This window comes from Miniopterus schreibersii (genome assembly GCF_964146895.1).
Source record: "Miniopterus schreibersii genome assembly, chromosome: 19".
In the NCBI taxonomy this organism is placed as follows: domain Eukaryota; kingdom Metazoa; phylum Chordata; class Mammalia; order Chiroptera; family Miniopteridae; genus Miniopterus; species Miniopterus schreibersii.
Genome location: NC_138119.1, coordinates 14,013,875 through 14,032,180, shown reverse-complemented (window position 1 = coordinate 14,032,180; position 18,306 = coordinate 14,013,875). Strand labels below are relative to the sequence as shown.

General features: G+C 53.6%; 1 protein-coding gene across 1 annotated transcript in view; it reads right to left on the bottom strand.

Annotated features, from left to right (window-relative positions):
- The window catches only part of LMNA (lamin A/C), a 43,247-nt gene that overhangs the window by 4,806 nt on the left and 20,135 nt on the right, over positions 1-18,306 (bottom strand). Inside the window, exons 2-5 of the mRNA XM_081120640.1 lie at positions 13,768-14,366; positions 2,310-2,466; positions 462-587; positions 15-185 (exon numbers count right to left, since the gene is read on the bottom strand). Coding sequence (XP_080976766.1) covers positions 15-185; positions 462-587; positions 2,310-2,466; positions 13,768-14,123 — 810 coding nt within the window. The 5' untranslated portion in view covers positions 14,124-14,366. The remainder of the gene's footprint in view (positions 1-14; positions 186-461; positions 588-2,309; positions 2,467-13,767; positions 14,367-18,306) is intronic.

Sequence of the window (18,306 nt, the reverse complement as noted above, 5' to 3'; positions counted from 1 at the left end):
GGCAGAGGAAGTACCTTAGCAGAATAGGTCTTCTCCAGCTCCTTCTTGTACTGTTCCACCTGGTCCTCATGTTGGGCCCGCAGCTCCTGCAGGGCATCTGACAGCCGGCTCTCAAACTCTCGCTGCTTCCCGTTATCAATCTCCACCAGCCGGGTCTCATGGCGGCGCTTGGTCTCACGCAGCTCCTGGAAGGGTTGGACACAGAAATCAAAATGAGAACTAGGTCCTTAGAGGCTAAGACCCAGGTGGCCAAGCTCCCTGCCTAATCCTAACCCCATGGGCCATTGTTAGCCCCACTTTAACCTGGGAGGTAGGTGCTGGTCACTCCCCGACCCCCACCCCATCCACTAGTGCAAGGGAGTCAAGCAGTTGAGCTCTGTACACAGCTGATTCTCCAGCCCCAACCCTGGTGTCTGAACCACCCAGCCCTGGTCCTCTGGCCTGCAAGGCACAGTGCCCACCTCGCTGTAGATATTCTTCTGGAAGTCCAGTTCCTCCTTCAGGGTCTGCAGCCTGTTCTCAGCATCTACCCGCCGCAGCATCTCATCCTGAAGTTGTTTCTTGGCCTCACCTAGGGCTGCCTCCAGCTGAGAGGAAGGGGGCAGAGGTCAGGGAGAGAGGTCACAGAATATCAGAGCTGGAAGGAGGCTGAGGGCTGGGCTGTTCCCAGTGCATCCCTTTATGTGTGTGAAACAGGTCCAGGGGAGTGAGAGCCTTGAAGGTTCACGGAGGTAATGATATATCCTGACTCAGAGTAACTACTCTGGGTAGGTACTTGCTAAGAAATAAGAGATAGCAACTACCGTCTCTCGCACAACACAGAAATTGCTATAAAAGAGGGATGCCCAAAGTCCAGCGGGAACACAAGAAAAGGAACCAAAGTGTGCCTGGGGTGGTAGACGAGGTCTGGGAAGGGCTCCAAGAGTCTGAGACCTGAAGGACAGGTTAGTGGAACATGGGGAGGGATGCTGCTGGACTGGAGAGCAGAGAAGAGCATGTACAAAGGCACAGGGGTATGAAGGTACACTTGCCTTCAGGATCTTCAGGAGGGTCAGTACTACTGAGCCTGAAGGATGGGGGTCAAGGGTGGAATGATGGAAGAGGTGGCTGAGCTGGAAGTTTGAGCAGGAAAGCACCTTTCTTAGATTTTCATCTCAGAAAGCACAGGCTGTCCAGTGCAGCTGGGAAGGGCTAGGGGGCAGGGTAGAGCTGGAAGCAAGAGACCCGGGAGGAGAACGGCCCAGGCTTGGTTTTGTAGTCAACCAGCATCTCCTGGTCTCTCCTTAGTGTATTTTGGTAGTAGGGCCTGGGAGGGGAGAGAGTCCAGGATAGAACCTTGGCAATTGACTAGTCCTAGCCTTGCTCTGAGCAGATGAGGCTGTGAAATTGAGAACAAGTCAGCTTTTTAAATTGTTTCCTAGCTTGAGAGATTAGAGGATGGGATAGACAGTGAAGTGTTTTGAAAGTAAAGACCACCAGCCCTGACCAGGTAGCTCAGTTGGTTAGAGCATTGTCTCGATACACCAAGGTTGCAGGTTCAATCCCTAGTCAGGGCACATACAAGAAACAACCAATGCCCGGCGTAGCTCAGCAGTTGAGCATTGACCTAGGATCCAGGAGATCGAGGTTCGATTCCTGGTCAGGGCACATGCCCGAGTTGCGGGCTCGATCCCCAGTTCGGGGGGGTGCAGGAGATCAATGACTCTCATCATTGATGTTTCTATCTCTCTCCCCCTCTCCCTGAAATCAATAAAGGTATATTTAACAACAACAAAAAAAGAAACAACCAATGAATACATAAATAAGCAGAATAACAAATCAATGTCGTTTGTTTTCTCTCTCTCTCTCTCAAATCAATAAATCAGAATTTTAAAAAAAAAAGTAGACCACCATATACACATGCCAATCATTAAGAACATGCATCCCATATGTGATTAACCATCAGCTCCCAACTATGAGTTCTCTCCTGTCTCTCAGAGAGGTTGCAACTCTCTATAAGAGGGCCAAAGCAGGAGGGAATCCAAGGCCAAGCACAGTTCATTGCAACATTAAACGGAAATGGCTTATGGATTATTTTAAATTCACTGTGCTAGACACCATGGGCAGTGAAGAAAGATGAAATATGGTCTGGATGGGGTGAAATGACGCTAGGACAGGTGAATGGCCCTGAGGCTGGGGGATAGGTCAGATCAGGCATCTCCTGAGAGCAACTGGGGTAGAAGAATGAGTGTTCATTTGTTTGGGGTGGGTGAAAGGCAGGTGGGTGTGTGGGGGGTGGTTCATGGGCAGGTGCTGGAGGGTGGTCTCACCTTGGCCACTTGACCCCGCAGGTCGTGCAGCTCACCCTCCAGCGTGCGCTTCTCACTGAGAGCAGTGCTCAGTGCAGCCTCTTTGGAGTTGAGCAGAGCCTCCAGGTCCTTGAGCCGGGCCTGGGCAGCCATCAAGTCTCCTTCCTTTTTGGTATTGCTAAAGAAGAAAGGAAGAATGGGTTTAAGGGGAGGAGTCTGTGTCCCTAGAGAGAGCCAGGTTCCCTAAGGAGAGAAGTCACTTCCCCAGAGGTCAGCTGTGGGGCCTGGTTCTGCTGTCCCTCCAATTGCCAGGAGAGGGCATGCTGGGATTTGGTTTCTTGGCATCTGCCAGCCCCCCAAACCCCTTTCCTGCTTCTCCACCCTTCCCATGACTCAGTGCTCAGGAACGTGCCTGGGGCCAAGGGCAAAGCTTGATCCCGTGAGATGAATGCTTATGTTTTTCCCCTCCCATGCCTTCCCAAAGAGACAGGGCCACCTTTGTCTCCCACCCCTTCCCACACCGGGGCTTAGCTTTCTCCTCCCTGACTCCACCCACCTTTCATTCAGCCAAGCCTTCCCTGCTGCAGGGACCCAGACAGCCAGACTCCCAGGCCTGAGTTCTATGCATCCCTAATGCTTCTCAGTTTGAGCCCTAAAGGTATTGGTCACCTCCTCTAGTCCCTTTTATACTCTGGGGACTGTGGATTGAGAAAGTCTGGATAGAACTTAGGAAGACCTGGGAGGATAACCAGGCGTGGTATGGACCATTCCCTCTCTCAGACACAGTCTGGGTCCCATGATCTGGGCAGAGCACGGGGTTTCCAGCTCCCTCCCTCTGGGCCTCCTCAGAGCCTGAGAGAATGCTGATCCCTATGTATCGATCATAAGCCTCAGCATCGGGCTCCAGATATGGCCTCCAGGCCCATCTGGGCTCCAGCCTTTAACTTCCCCACTCCTCAAACCAGGCAAAGCTTTAGCTAGAACCAAGCAAGCAGGGGTTGCCTCTGCTACTCCTCCCCTTTCTGGGCCCGTGATTATTTTTTGCTGGATAGTGAACTGGAGAAATAGAGGGGTCCTATTTTCTTAAAAAGCTCTGGGGAATCCAAGAACTCTACAGATGTTACGATCCTTTCACCAGTGTCTGGTGAACTGGTTAGACCCGGGGGGTGGGGGAGAGCCAAAGGGCCTGGTCCCAGCTGCCATCTGTAACACATCAGTCCTTCAGCACAAACCCACCACAGCAGATGGAGAAAAGGAAAACCAAACGTAGGAGGGGGAAAATATTCTATCCTGGAAAGGAAAAAAGTGGCCCTGCCAACATTTTTCTCCTGCCACAAAAGCGCTAAGCTCCAAGAGACCCAACAATTCACTGTGAAGCAGGAAGGAGAGGACAGACTTGAGGACACTCTGAGGGAGAGGCCAAGACTGAGGCAGTGTTCTGCCACCTTAGCAGATTCAAACAGGAGTCACTTCCACTTCAACTGGGCTCCGCCCGGAGGGGGACAGAGTGACGTCCAGACAGGCCCGGGAAGGATGTGAACAATTGGAGGGAGCACCCCCAACCTGCATGCTTGCTCCTGTTCAGCCTCTGGCCACACCTCAAAACAAGCTGTTTAATGCAACAGTGTCTGTCTCCTGTGAAAAGAGGCCCTTCCAGAACTGGAGGAGGTCTCCCCTCCTCCGTCTCAGCCTGAAAAGCTAAAAATAAAGTCAAAACCCAGCTCAGGTTTTGGCTGCCGTCCGGCCCAGCCCCTGGCTGGGAGCACAGCCCCAACTTTCCATGACTTCAGAACTTTTCCGAAGCTGAGGCAGCTGCAGGGGAGGAGGGAGGAAGAAGAAAAACCGCTGGTAAAGTGAAGACGCGGCAGGCATAGGCTCCGAGGGCCTTGAGTCGACTCCAAGGCTGGCGAGGGCTTCCCAGAAGCGGCTGCTCTACGCTGTAGGCCAACAGCCGCAGCTGGCAGCTGGCCGTACTGGGAGGCTCTTGGAATTTAGAGAACGAGAAGGAGCTTAGAGTGGGTTCAGCTCAACCCCCTCGTTTTACGGATAAGGAAACTGAGGCACAGAGGAGGAAGGTAAAGGGGCCCAGTGTCATGCTCTGCAAGCAGCAGCAGGAACAGGGTCACAGGACTGCTGCTCCTCCACCTCACTGCTTTCTAAGCCATAGGTCTAGAGAGCGTGGAGAGCTAACAGGAGGGGGAGGGCTCACGGCCCAGCTAGCCTGAGCTGGGAGAAGCAGGAAAGAACGATGCTTTCAGAAGACATCTCAAAGGCATCTCTTCCCTAGTCCTGCTCTCTGACCTCCTCAGACTCCAGAATAGGAACTCTAGGAGTTCTTGGAAATACCCTGCCTGTGGCACACCCTGACCCAGGAACACAGAGACACACAGTCCCTGCCCTCTGGCAGCTTACAGGTGGACAACTACAGGAATTTCCCCTTCAGTCTAACCTCTTCACTTCCTACTGCTCCCAAAGATGGGCTGGTTATAGTAACAATAATATAGTAACAGCGAACACATATAGGGCTGGTTATATACCAGGTGCTGCTCTAAATATCACACTGTTAACTCAATCTTTGCAGCTTCCCTATAAGAAAGATGCTATTACTATGTAACTGAGGAAACTGAGGCACAGAAAGCAGAGTCCAGGGTCCTGCAGCACATCCCGTCCGTGCACAGCTGATGGCTGTGCTGCTTTAGCATCTGCCAGGAGATAATGGCTCCAAAGAAATTAAGGGGCTATTTTCCTTTCCCCCTGGAGGCTTAGATTATTGCCTGAAAGATGCCACGAAAGGACTAAGACACAGCCTGCAGATGAGGAAAACCATGAGCAGAGGGGGAAGTGAGGAAGCGCCTTTGCGGTTTTCTCAGCCAGGCTTGGGGAGCTCCCATCTGTGGGGAAGAAGCCACTATCACTCATGGCTCGTGACTCAGACCTCGGGAGATCTGCGGCCAGGGAGCCACACGCACATGGCTCTCTTCCCTCCTACCTCCTCCCCAGGCTTGCCCACGCACCAGCCCCCAAAGCCACTTCCTAGCTAGTTGGGGTCTCCCAACCTAGCTCAAACCCCGAAGAGACACTGCCCAGGGGCTCAGCTCCAGAGCAGTGGTGCTACCTGTGCTGGAGTCCACTGGGGGGTGGCAGTGAGAAAACTGGGCACGTGTTGAATGTTGTCCCACACTGGGTTGGCAGGGGGGACAGGGTGGGGCAGGCAAGGGGAGCTGGGAAGGGTGGGAACCAGGGGCTCTGCAGCTGACTCATCCTCAGGCAGACAATACCCGGGCAGGGGTCGGGAAATCCTCTAGTGCTCACAGGGGAGACCCTGGTTTTGTCTGCGTCCTGCCCCAGGCCCCATGCCATGCCAGTGGAGGGGTGAGTCCCTCGCATCTGCCAGGTTCCTCAAGCACAGGAATGGCTCCATCCCAGGGGCCTCCTGAGGCAAGAAGGGCTGGGCAGCCTGTTGCTAACCCTTCCCACAGCTGGCAAATCTGGTCTCTGAAGGAGGGAACAGATGGGTGGAGAAGGGCAGAGGAACAGCGAGGAAAAGAAGGCAGAAAGGATGGCAGGGGGCTGGCTGGCCTGGCGCAAGGCTTGGGGCCTGCTAGGCTGAGGCTGGCCAGATGGGGAGCCCAGCTCCAGGCCTCTGCAGGTCAGGACTCTGGGACTGCTTTTGGGGAAGAAAGGCGCCCAGCATAGCAAAGGGGCTGGGTGGGCATGGGGCCCAGTGCTGACCCACCTGCTGAGTCACCCTCTTCAGCCCAGTTTGGATGCCAGATATGGAAGCCAGGGCCTGCTGCAGGCCTCTGTGGGCCTGGTTGCTGGGAGCAACTTGCTAGGCCCTGAGGAAGGACCCCTATTTCCTCCCCTGGGCTGAGGAAGAGACAAGGGGAGCAGAGACATGGGCTGGGCTAAAATAAGAAGTGGGAGGGAAACTGGGCAAGAGGGCTCCCTCACACCCACTCCAGGCCCCTTGTAGGCCCTATCTCAGCCCCTCAGCCTCACCAGCCAATGGAGTTCCCCATGGTTGAAGGGAGACCCTGGAGAAGTGGGGAGGGGAGAGGAAGGGTAGGAGAGCAAAGGTCTCTGAGCCCCTGGGCATTTCCTGCCTCCCACGAAAGAGCGCCCCCTGTGGCTGGGCAGGGCTGGGCAGAGAGTGCTGGCCCTCCTGGCTTAGGAACTGCTCTTTCCTGTCCTCCCAGGTGTCTAAACCCGTGGCCAGGCTGACTTCCTGCCAGTGATGGGGCAGCTCCTAGGGCCACCCCAAGCCTGCCTGCAGGTCCCTACTACTCCTCCCTTTGTTCCAGCAACCCCTCCCACTGCAGTATATTCCCCTTCCCCTCCTCCCTCCATCTATCCAAATCCACCCCAACCTTGAGCCCCACCTTAGCCCTGCACTCCAACCCCCCTCCTCTTCCCAAACGTGTTCAGTGTTGTTTAACCCACTGGTTTATTCTCTCTCCACTTACACCGAATCTCTGGGGCTTTTTTCTGTATGTCCCCTGATGCCTTGACACTAGGAGGATCATACATATGCTCAAGGCTTCTAGAGGGACCTCCTCCTGCGCTTTTACAGATGCAGAAACTAAGGCCTGGAAAAGGGTAGGCTCAGACACTAAAAACCTGTCCACCGGGTCACCTAAGGACACTAATAGCAGACAGGACAGAACACAGACAATGACACGATGCATGCAGGGGGCACTGAGAGTGGCACAGAGATACCCAGGAAGAGAATGCGGGAGACACCCTGGACAGAGAGGGATACAGAAGCCTAGTGAAACGGCCCTCAGACATCACACTCCCACACTGTGTGCAAGCCGAGGTTTGGCATCCTCCGTCTCCAGAAGGAACCACTGCTTGGTTTCTTGGCTGGTCTGTGGGTTTGGCCTCACTTTCAGGTAATGGCAGGGTGTGGGGAGGCTGGGACATCTGGCCTCCCCACTCTGGAGAGTAAAGAGAGGAACTGAGGGGGAGGTGTTCCAGGGTCCCTGTGAGTTCGAAATGTCTTTTAAACCCAGAAAGTATATGGTAGGCCCTCCAGGACGGACCCCCTCACTCCTGACCTCCCCATACAGGCACATGCACCCACAGCAGGCATAGCTCTGCTTCCACATGCCTCTCTCTTGGGTGTGACACCCGCCACACATGCTAAGTGTCTGAGGCCCATCAGATCTTCTTCCAGAGCCACCAGGATCTCAGCTGTCCTGCCCCCAAACAAAGCTGGATCTTAATTCCAAAGGGATGGCTGGGATGGGGGAACTAGTGCTGAGAAGGGGGACAGGAGGCCTGCTGACATGTTCAGACACTGGGCCTGGCAGGGGGCCCAGACTGAGTCACAGCTGCTGAGTATATCAACGTGGCATTGTACAGAGGCGAGAGAAGCCTGCAGCCACAGGCCAGGGCACTGGGGTCCTGGACAACAGGAGGCTGGCTTCCTAACTAACCGCTCCCTCAAGGTCCCCTGCCAAACTCCACTTTCCTTTCTTCCTGGCCTTTTTCTACAGAAATCATTCCTGTGTTATCACAAAAATGCAGAAGTGAGGCCTGGGAACAGACCAGAAGTGGAGGCATGGGGGAGAAAGGATGCCTAGGAAGAGATAGAACATCTTGTAGAGTGAGAGAGAGGCCACTGGCCAAAGGAAGGGACAGTTAGGAGATCCCCACAGGAAGGTGACTCAGCAGTCCCTTTTTAGGACATATTAACCCTCCACCTGCCCTGGCCGATTTGGTTTAGTTGGTTGGAGAGTCATCCAGTACATCGAAAGGTTGCTGGTTTGATTCCTGGTCAGGGCACATACCCAGGTTGTGGTTTGAACTCAGGTCAGGGCTCATACGGGAGGCAACCGATTGATGTTTCTCTCTTGTTTTTGTCTCACATTGATGTTTCTCTCTCTCTTCCCCTCTCATTCTCCCTAAAATCAATAAAAACATATCCTCAGGTGAGAATTTAAAAAATCCAAAAACCCTCCATCTGGTGGCTCATGGTTATTAACCCTGACAACAGTGGGAGGGGGTAGAAGCCACACCCCAAGATCAAGAAAGGAGATGGGGTAGGACCTAGGAGTTCTGGTCACACTGCATTCCAGCTCCAGTCTAGGGAGATGCAGCTCTCTCTCCATCCAGCAGAGGGTGGCAGCGTTAGTGCTTCCAGAGGAAGGGGGGACCTGGCAACCCTAAACTGCCTCCTCTCAACTTCCCAGAGCTGGGCCCCTCCAAAGGAAGGGTCTCTTGCTCCCCTGAGCCAGCCTGAAAAGAACTCATAGGTCCTGTTCCCTTCCATGTGTCTCTCTCATCTGATTCAGACTCACCCTTCTTGCTGCCACTCAGCAAAAACACCCATGGTAGTTCTCAAAAAAGGCTGTCCCTCAGCCTTTTTGACTGGAGAAGCTCAGGGTCTCCTGTCTACTCTCTACTCTGCCCTTTACTGTGACTCAGCTCCTATGCTGGGCCTGGGATCCCAGCCAGAATTATTCTTGGCTTCCATTGGCGGGATTCAGGCCTCCTCTCCCACTAAGGGACGGGGAGCACCCCCTTGAGCCTTGCCTCCTTCCCAAACTATACCTTCCCTTGAAGGATTGTTTAGGGCCAAGGCCTCACAGCCCAGCCTCAGGTTGGGGGAGCCAAAAATGGGTGCAGGAAAGGTAGAAGGTGGGCATCTCAAGGTCACCCTGCACCTCCCTCCAGCTCCAGACACACAATGTCTAATCCTGGCCAGCTCTAAGGTAACAGTCCTGCCTTTCCCAGGGCCACCCTCCTACCACCAACACAGGTCAATGGGGCTCTCCCTCTCCTTCTACATGATACAGCCCTTTCCACTGTCCTGAATGGAGAGGCACTGAAAACAAAGTATCCTTTCCTACTAGCAATAAAAACAAAGCATAAGCCAAGAGTGTAATGCCACAATTAAGTTTCTAACAAACTTTCTTTGAGAAAGAGAGTGTTAATACTTTTAATTTCACAGCTTGTAGGAAATATTTCTATTGAGAATAGCACTGGCTATGAATTATATAAATCACATTAATTATATTTGATTTTAATATTTAGCTTGCTATTTAGAAGGCTGTTTTCTCACTTTGTGGGTCATTGTACTACTTTGAAACCTGAGTGATCTCTGGAGACCTGCTCTAACCCCTTTCTTTTATAGCTAAGGAAATCCAGAGAAGGGAGGTGATTTACTCAAGGTCACACCGCAATTTAGTGCCAGGGGTAAGCCTAGAACTAAGAGCACCAAGGGCCAGGGCTGCTTCAACTCCCTCACACAATCTGTCATTTTGCTGGTGGACCACCATGCCTCTTGTGGTGAGACTGCAACCTCCCCAAAGATAGCTCCAAGAGTATCAGAGCTCAGCCTGCGTCGCCTTCAGTACACTGGGGTCCCAAGGAGGTAGGAATTGGATAAACTGCCCTAGTGTGTGGGCCTCTGAACCAGACCTGGTCTTGGCTGCTACAGCTGCTGGAGGTGGTAAGGGGCTGAGGAGGAGGGGTGTCAGGGGGAGGAGAGCAGAGAGCACAGTTGGTAGATGAGGTATCTCCTACCAGTTGTCCCCCAGCTGTCTCTGGCTTCAGCCCTGACACAGCTACTGAAACACTGGGGGTGGGACTGGGAGTGGGGACAATGGGCACATCCCAAACAAGACTAGGTCTGACTCCTGAAGGACAGGGGAAGTGCCAATCAAAGGCATCGATTGTAGAAAGGCGATCAGGGGCCCTAGTAGGGATTACTGTCTCTTGTTTTTCTTGGGCTCCTTAAGTACTGCTCAGCCCCAAGGTTTAGCTGTGCCGTCTTCTTTTCCTTTGAATCAGATGTGGACCAGAATGGGGGAGGGGCAGAAATAACATCAGGAGGCTCCCTCAAGTGAAGACTGGGGCCCAGGTATCCTCAAAGGCCTCCATGCAAAGGGCATATCCTTCTTTAGATCCAGGTAGTCCCAAGACAGCAATCACCAGCCTCCTGATCCATGGCCTGGCAGGGTTCTGGGTCTTTCGGGCTGGGGCAAAGGATGTTATTAAGTGTTAACAGGCCCTGGCAGAATAGCAAAGTATTGAAGTATCACTGGTCCCAGAGCAAAATCTCCAGACTCCACCCCATTCCACCCTCCTGACTCTCCAACCTGTTCCCTAAACTAGAGGAGTAAGGTGTAATGGTATAATCACTCAACTAGAAGTCAGAGCTGGACCTTGCTGTGTGACATGGAACCTCTCTGGCCTTTGCTGTTCTTATCCTGATGAGGGTTTGGATGAAACCCAGGCCTGCACCTCCCTGCCTGGTCCCCACCTGAGGCTGCATTAGGTGGGCAATCCAGGAAGTTGTCGAGTGCACAGGCTTCGTCCGGAGGGAAGAGGCGCTTCTGCTTTGTGGGTCTGGGATCTCCCCACTTCTGACTCAGCCTTCCTCTTCCAGTTCCGCTTGGGAAGGCACAGACCCTGACACTGTCCTGCAGCCCAAGCTGACTCTGGCCTCAACTCTAGAACCACTTGTGTACCCTGCCTGTCTGGAGCCCTGGTTCCAGACCACCACCAGAGGTCCTAAGGAAAAAGGCAAGAAAGGATCCCAGGATGTTGTAGGGAGTAGGGAGCAGAAGGTTGGAATGGAAATGCAGACAGTCGGGTCCCCATCCCTTCCTTTAAGACATCTGCTGTCTCCACCGTGTCTCCTGCTGTCTCTTGTAAAGCCACCAGGGTGGGAGGGAGGGGGGGCAGCCTATGAGTCATCTACCCAGCTGTCCTGCATGGGGTGGGGCCCAGCTCCAAGCCTGGACCCCAGGCAGGCCTTTCCTGGTGCTTTCAATTCTCCCTGCACTTAGGCTCCAGAATAGAAAGAATGTGTGTGCGACTCCGGCCGGGTGTGGCTCAGCAGTTGAGCGTTGACCTAGGATCCAGGCGATCGGGGTTCGATTCCTGGTCAGGGCACATGCCCGGGTTGCGGGCTAGGCAGCCGATCAATTACTCTCTCATCATTGATGTTTCTATCTCTCTCTCCCCCTCTCCTTTCCTCTCTCTGAAATCAATAAAGATATATATAAAAGAATGTGTATTCTAGTTGGAGGGGAAAGAGGGAGGCAGTGTTTCCGCTTGGAGCCTATAACCCAACTCAACAAGAGAGCCCCAAACCCCTGGGTGTGGTCCACAGGATCTTATGGGCAGCTCTGCATCCCAACCCAAAGCCTGGCCCTGAACTCTGAGCTCTAATTAAACATTAAACTAGACAGCACCTTCTCTTTAGGTTTTAGTGGGAGGAGTTAGGACAACGTTTTTCCTCCTCTCCCAAATTCATTCTACTCTTCTCCGCCTCACCCCGAGTACAGCACACGCAAAAGGGAGCACCAAATCCTAGCTCCTCCCACTGGGGACATAGAAAGGGATTGTCACCCCAGTCTGAACCCTCTTTGTCTCCACCCTGCTGTCCATCAGCCTGGGATCCAGATGTGCAAACCCACCTCCCTCTTCCGGAAGCCCAACCAGGATCAGTGGGGGAGAAGACAGTCAGGTGGCTAAATATAACAAGTACACACACCACCCCCACCCTTGCCCCACGTGTGCACACCCCCCTCTGGTGTCCCAGACCTGGACAGCTGCATCAGGAGGCAGAGGAAACAGACTGGTGTGGCTGGGTTAGCATGAGACCATAAGCCCCACTTGTCCCATTTCTTGATCAGTGTCTACCCCAGAAAAAGATTTGCTAAGAATGCCCTTCACAGGGGTCTGCAACAGGGGCTTTGGTGGTTGAGGGGACGAGTTTAGAACACTAACATTCCTGGGACTCCTCTAGCTTGCCTCTTGTCTGTCCTGCTAACTAAACTGTTCAAATCTCTAGTGAAAAAGACAGGAGTGATCCCTTCAACAGAAGTCAGCCTATCTTCCCACACAACTTCCATGTACTCTTCACAAGGGGATGGATCTGTCATACTCACCATGCCTGGGGCTGGGGCTAGTGAAGGGGTGGAAAGAATGCAGAATGGGCAGAAATTCTAAGAGCAAAAGTTTGGAGAAGATGCAGAGGGAGAGAAAGAGGGGAACTCAAACCATAGTCCCCCTTACCCCCCATGCCCAGGGATCTTCAAGCACCTTTAGAGCTCTTTTATTTTTTTAAAAAGATTTTTTAGAGAGAGAGGGAGGGAGAGGGAGAGAGAAACATCTATGTGAGAGGGAAACATCAATCAGCTGCCTCCTGCACACAGCCTACTAGGGATCGAGCCCACAACTCCGGCATGTGCCCTGATGGGGAATCTAACCTGCAACCTTTCAGTGCGCAGGACAACGCCCAACTAACTGAACCACACCGGCCAGGGCTCGTTAAAGCTCTTTAGCTTGGGTCTTTGTAGAGAAAGGGGCAATAGAGGAGGAAACCAAATTCTTGAGGGCTAAAAGAAGGCCCAAACTTCCAGGCTCCAAAGGCCTTTTTTGAAAAGAGGGTGGAGTCAAGTAGGGTGGGGTAGGGTAGGGCAGGGATGGGTAAGGTAGGAGTGGCCTAAAGCTTCCAACGGCTGGATTTCAAAAATGTCACTGTATTCCAGCAATTTATTACAGCAAAGATCAAAAAAGGCAGTGGCTGAAAGGCCTGGCCAGAGCAAAGACCGCTCGGCTTGGCTGGGAAAATGAAAGTGGCTCACTCCGAGGAGGGAAGCAGAGAGGGACACAGCCTTAAACCCTCCAAGACAGCAAGCAGAGAGGGTCCTGGAAGGTTGAGGGAGCCACCAGACCTAGGCATAACACAACTTCCTGAGGTGGAGCCTCTGCCCTCTGTCTCCCTCCCTCCCTTGCATTCCTGGGCCAAGCAGGCCAAGGGCTGTGGGAGCTGCGGGGGAGCCGCTCTCCTAGAGCTGTTTGGTGGGCCTGCCAGGGCCCAGGGAAGGTCCCAGATATTCATGGAGTGGATAGCTTCCCAGTTCTTAGAAAGAACCCCAGAAAGGGTCACACCAAGAGAGTCACCCTACGTGCCCCTGCAGGCAGAAAAGGGGTCCCTCTGCCTTGGTGACCTCTCCCCAGCACCACCGGACATCTGCCAGCTTGGGAGCTCTGTCTTAATAGACATCATGTGTTCAGAGCCAGTCTGGGCTAAATTGGCACTGTGCCAAGTCTGCGAAGAAAGTTATTACAGGACCCTTTCACCCACCCCAATGTGTCCTGGGGTGCCCAAATTTCTTAGAACAGGTAGGGTTAGTTCTGCTTTGCTCAAGCCCCTACCCCAGGCTCCAAATGGCTGGCATACCTTACCACGACCTAATGTGGGCCAGCCACCAGTCCCTACTTGGCCCTGAGGCCCCTACCATTCCTTACATACCCCACCCTCTCCCAGAGACCTCTCCCTTATCTGTCCTATCCAGATGATTTCCCTTGGTACTGCCAGTCACCCGCTGGGGGCAGTTCCGGGGAGGGAGGAGACTATATGGCAAAGTTAGTTATCAGGCGCCTGGGGCCGGGCAGGGGTGACCAGTCGGCCGCACGCCGCCACCTGGGCACGTCGCCACCTGGGCGCACTCACCGCGCTTTGAGCTCCTTAAACTCTTCTCGCACTTTGCTCAGCTCCAGCTGCAGGCGGGCACGCTCCTTGGCCACCGAGTCGAGGGTTTTGCGGGCATCGCCGAGCTCGGCCTCATAGGCGGCCTTGATGCCGGACACCTCGCGGCTGACCACCTCCTCAGACTCGGTGATGCGAAGGCGCAGACCTGCGTTCTCCGTCTCCAGCGAGCGCACCCGGTCGATGTAGACTGCCAAGCGGTCATTGAGCTCCTGCAGGTCCTCCTTCTCCTGCAGCCGGGTGATTCGGGTGGGCGACAGCGGAGTGGAGCTGGTCTGCGCCCCGCTGCGGGTGGCGCGCCGCTGGGACGGGGTCTCCATGGCCGGCAGGGTGGCAGCGCTGCCCGCAGGGCAGGGGTCCCGGGAAGGGCACGGAGCTCGGGCCGAAGGATAGAGACGGCGCGGGGTTGGAGCGCGCCGGCCCGCAGGCTCTCGGCTCGCTCCTGGCAGGCGTGGGGACCGCGGCCGGGCGCTGTCGGACCTGGGATCCGGGTTGGCTGGACAGGCTGCGGCGCTCCCGCGAACACTGAGTCACCGGCGTCCGGGGAAAGGCTCTAATAGGTCCTGGGAATGGGAGGAGGGGCCACTGCTCTTAAAGGGGCCGTCACAACCTAGAGGGGCGGGGGGGTGAACGGGAGAGAGGACCGCCCAGCCTCGGCGGAGTCGGGCCCCACCCTCTCCCTCGCACCCCACTCTGCCCGGAGCTTCGCTGTAGCTCCCATCTTGGTTCCTAGCAGCTCAGCCTTCCTACTCTCTCAGGCCTTAGGGGTAGAGGGCAGAGCCAAGGGGGGAGAGTGGGTGGGTGAAGGGCAGGGGGGAGAGGGAAAGTGGGTGTCAAGCAAAGGAGGGCGCCAGGCAGGCAGATCCAGGAAGGGGGGGAGGGGGACAGAGGCTGGTGCCCACCAGGGTGACTCATTCTTCTTCCACCACCGCTCCCCATAGTAATAGTGAGTCACCCCTCCCTCCCCCCCCCCCACGTGGGCAGTCCATTCAAAGCAGCATCTCAATATGCCAGGCTGGGGTGGAGAAGGAATGCCTGGGGGGAGTTGGGGAAAGCTGAACAAAGTTCTAGATTCTGAGTTCCTTTTACACCCTCAGTTTTGGGGTGGGGACCAGGAGTTTGGGGTCCCTCTTTTCCTATTTTCTGCCCCAATTAACCTCCAAAACCAACCACTTGGGTCTTAGACCTAAGTGACAAGCCACAGAACCCCCCTCCCCCCAAGGCGAAGAATAGGACCCAGGCACTGCCCCCTCCACCCCCTGCCCCTTTCCTTTGAATCCAAGCAATTGGAGAAAGAGGCTGCCTAGGTTCTTTCCCCCCTTCAGTCCCTTCCTACTGCTTACCCCACCCTGCCAACTGCAGGACTATACTGATTTTTTTCCCCCTAGGATTGTACTTATTTTAATGGATAATTTAAAACAGATACCAAAGCTGTGTGCACACTCATCATGTTGCCAGGACACCAGGGCCCAGATTTTTGTGATTCCCAAAGAGGCCTGAAATGGGGAGCAGGGCAGGGAGCTGGATAGCCCATGATAGGTCTCCATCCTGGCTGCATCCAGAAAGGGGTAGTGGGAGGCAGGGTCAGCAAAGCCCCCACTGCACTTATCTTTACATCCCTCCCTGGCCAGGCCTGCTTTGCAGCTGGCTCTGGGGAGGGGCCAGGCCCTCTCACAAAACAGGATTGTCCAGGTCCCCAGGCTTCCCACCGCAGGCTCTAGAGCCTCACCAAGGACCCCTTTGATCAGTCTTTCCACTCCTGTCCCCTAATTCTGGCCCTGGCCCCACCAGCCACCTCTTCTCTAAGAGATGGTAGAGCTAGGGATCTGGAACCCATGGGTGCCCTGCCTCTGCGCCTCCCACAGCTTCTTCTGATGAGGAACTTGAGAAATTAAATTATGTTGTTAACTCCCACAGCTCCAGGACATCAGGGTTTCTGTAATATGCAAGGGAAGCAAAGCTGGACAGACCCTCTGTCTTAGGTTCTGGAGCTGGCCTCAGATGGATAAGGGGTTGGAATGGGATTAAGGCGGGAGTGGGGCTAAGGGAGGGACTCTCTCGGTGCTCAGAGAGGAGCACCTGGGAGGTAGTAGCTTGGGTTCCCATCTCTAGGAGGGTACTGGGCAGTGTGGTGAACATCCAGGATGCATCCAGGTGAGGGACCCAGTATATGGCTTCCCCTCCCTGCAGCCCTCTCCTCCAGGGCTTCCCAGAGAAAACAAAAAGCCTTGTTCTGCTTCTCCCTCTTCTGTTCTCCAAACCAGGAGCAGAGAAGGGGTGGTGAGCTCGTGAAACATGAGGGACAGGGCTCCTGCTGTTCCCACTGCCTCAGCAGCCCCTGCCCCCCCACACCACACCACACCCAGTCCAGCCTGGTCCGCTTCTCCTCCTGGCTGGGGAAGCAAAATCACACTTAACTCTTCCTATCCTGGACCTCCCTAACTTTAGGGAAAGAGGCAGGAGAAAGGAGGGGGGAAATCTCACACCAAATTTCTTTATAGGCTCTTTCCGAAGAGTTCCCTGTTTTACCACCACCAAAATGGCCTCAATCTTAATCTGAACTTCAAAGTGGGTCTTCATCCTAAATATCCAATCCTAACTCTGGACACCAAGTGCCATCAGTCTGCTCTCCTCCTACCAGGGCATAGATCCCCAATCTCAGAAGAAGCAGGAGAAAGCAGGGGGGGCCAGCGGGTCCAGAGGAACAGAACCTGCTGGGGATGAGGGTGGTGGAAGTTGTGACTGGGTGGAGACCAGGTTCTAGTCCTGCCTCTCACTTGCTGTATGATGATAGATCTACTGAATTATCTGGGCTTCAGTTTCCTCATCTGAGCAGAGTGGCTATCAAGACATGGGGATTGAGCCCTGGCCAGGTGGCTCAGTTGGTTGCAGCATTGTCCCGTGTACCAAAAGGCTGCGGGTTCAGTTCCTGGCCAGGGCACACACCTAGGCTGCAGGTTCAATCCCCGGTCAGGGAGCATATGGGAGGCAATGGATCAATGTTTCTCTCTCACATCAGTGTTTCTACCTCTCTCTCTCTTTCCTTTCCATATCTTCAAGTGAGAATTAAAAGAAAAAAAAAGATATGGGGATTGAGCTACTATGCTTTCTCTCAAGGGAGCTGCTGACTGGTAGAGAAAATAGAGGGAGAAGCAAAACCAAGCACAGTGGTTAAAGAACAGCATAGGACCCTGAACTGGATGCATTCCAAATGGATTCCAGAAGCCTGGGAACAGGAGCATTAATGAGTGATATAAAAATATAGCGGTTATGTTTTATTTTTTGGTTGTATTGAAATATAATCATGTTCTGTTTTTAAAAAAAAAAGAAAGAAAGAAAGAAAGAATATAGTGGTTGAATCCAAGGGGTAGCTTGGGCAGTGAAAAGGCACCTGTCTTGAAGACCAGTGATTTTGGAGGGTTTGGGGGTGGGCCCTCCTCTGTTCCCATAGCATCCTGGGCCTCCCTCTATGACCCTTCCCCCACAAGTGCTGTGGGGGACAGGTAGGACCAAGTCTTGGTTATCTATGCTCCTAACACCAGGTCCAGTGCATGGCATACAGGAAGTGTTCAGTGTTTTAAAATGAACAAATATATCTGGCCCTGCCTCTTTCAGGTGAGTGACTGGGCAAGTTTCCTTACCTGTAAAATGGGGATGCTGCAGTGATTGAGTTACAAGCATTTGAAGGGAGGCTTCTTGGAGGAAGGAGAGTTAGGAGCTTTACAGAAGTGCCTTATACATAGGTAGTTAATTCACTCATCCAACAAATATTTATTAAACACCTACTATGTGCCAGGCACTGCTCTAGATACTAAGGATACAGCAGTGAATAAAATACAAAAACCTCTCCTCTACCCTCATGGAGCTGACATTCTAGTGGAGGGAGACAGTCAATAAATAAAAGGCAAAATTATAGCTTGTTGGAAGGTGGTAAATACTATGAAAATAAAAATATAGTGGAACACTCAACAAACTGAATAACTTACACTTTTAAGCTCTTTACAGTTGTATGTTTTCACCCACATTCTCAACTTGGTCCACAAAACCACCTCATGGGTTGGAGATTATTTCCCTTTCTCAAAACTGGAGAGTAAGTAATAGTCAAGCTCAGACTTGGACCAGGCATCCTGGTCCAAATCCAAGATGTGCTTCACTATCTTATGCCACTTTGGCTGGAGGTGTGGGAGTTGTTGGGGTAGACTGGGGCCAGGAGGAAGTCTGTGCAGAGGGAGCAGCCACCAGAGGTGAGGTGGGGAAAGTGTGGAAGGGGGAGCAGGCTGGGAGAAGTGGGAGAGGAGGCAGGAGCTGGTGCTGGGATGGGATCTGAGGGAGAGGATTCTGGCCGTTTGATAAGGCTGGGGTCAAGAAGGAGAGAAGGGAGGCATGGAGACCAGCAAGGAAGGAGTCAGAGGCACTGGCCTGGCAAGAGGCAAGCCAAACAGAGTGGGCTTAGCAGAAACATGAAACCAGGAGGGATTCCAGAGGCAGGCTAATAATGACTTG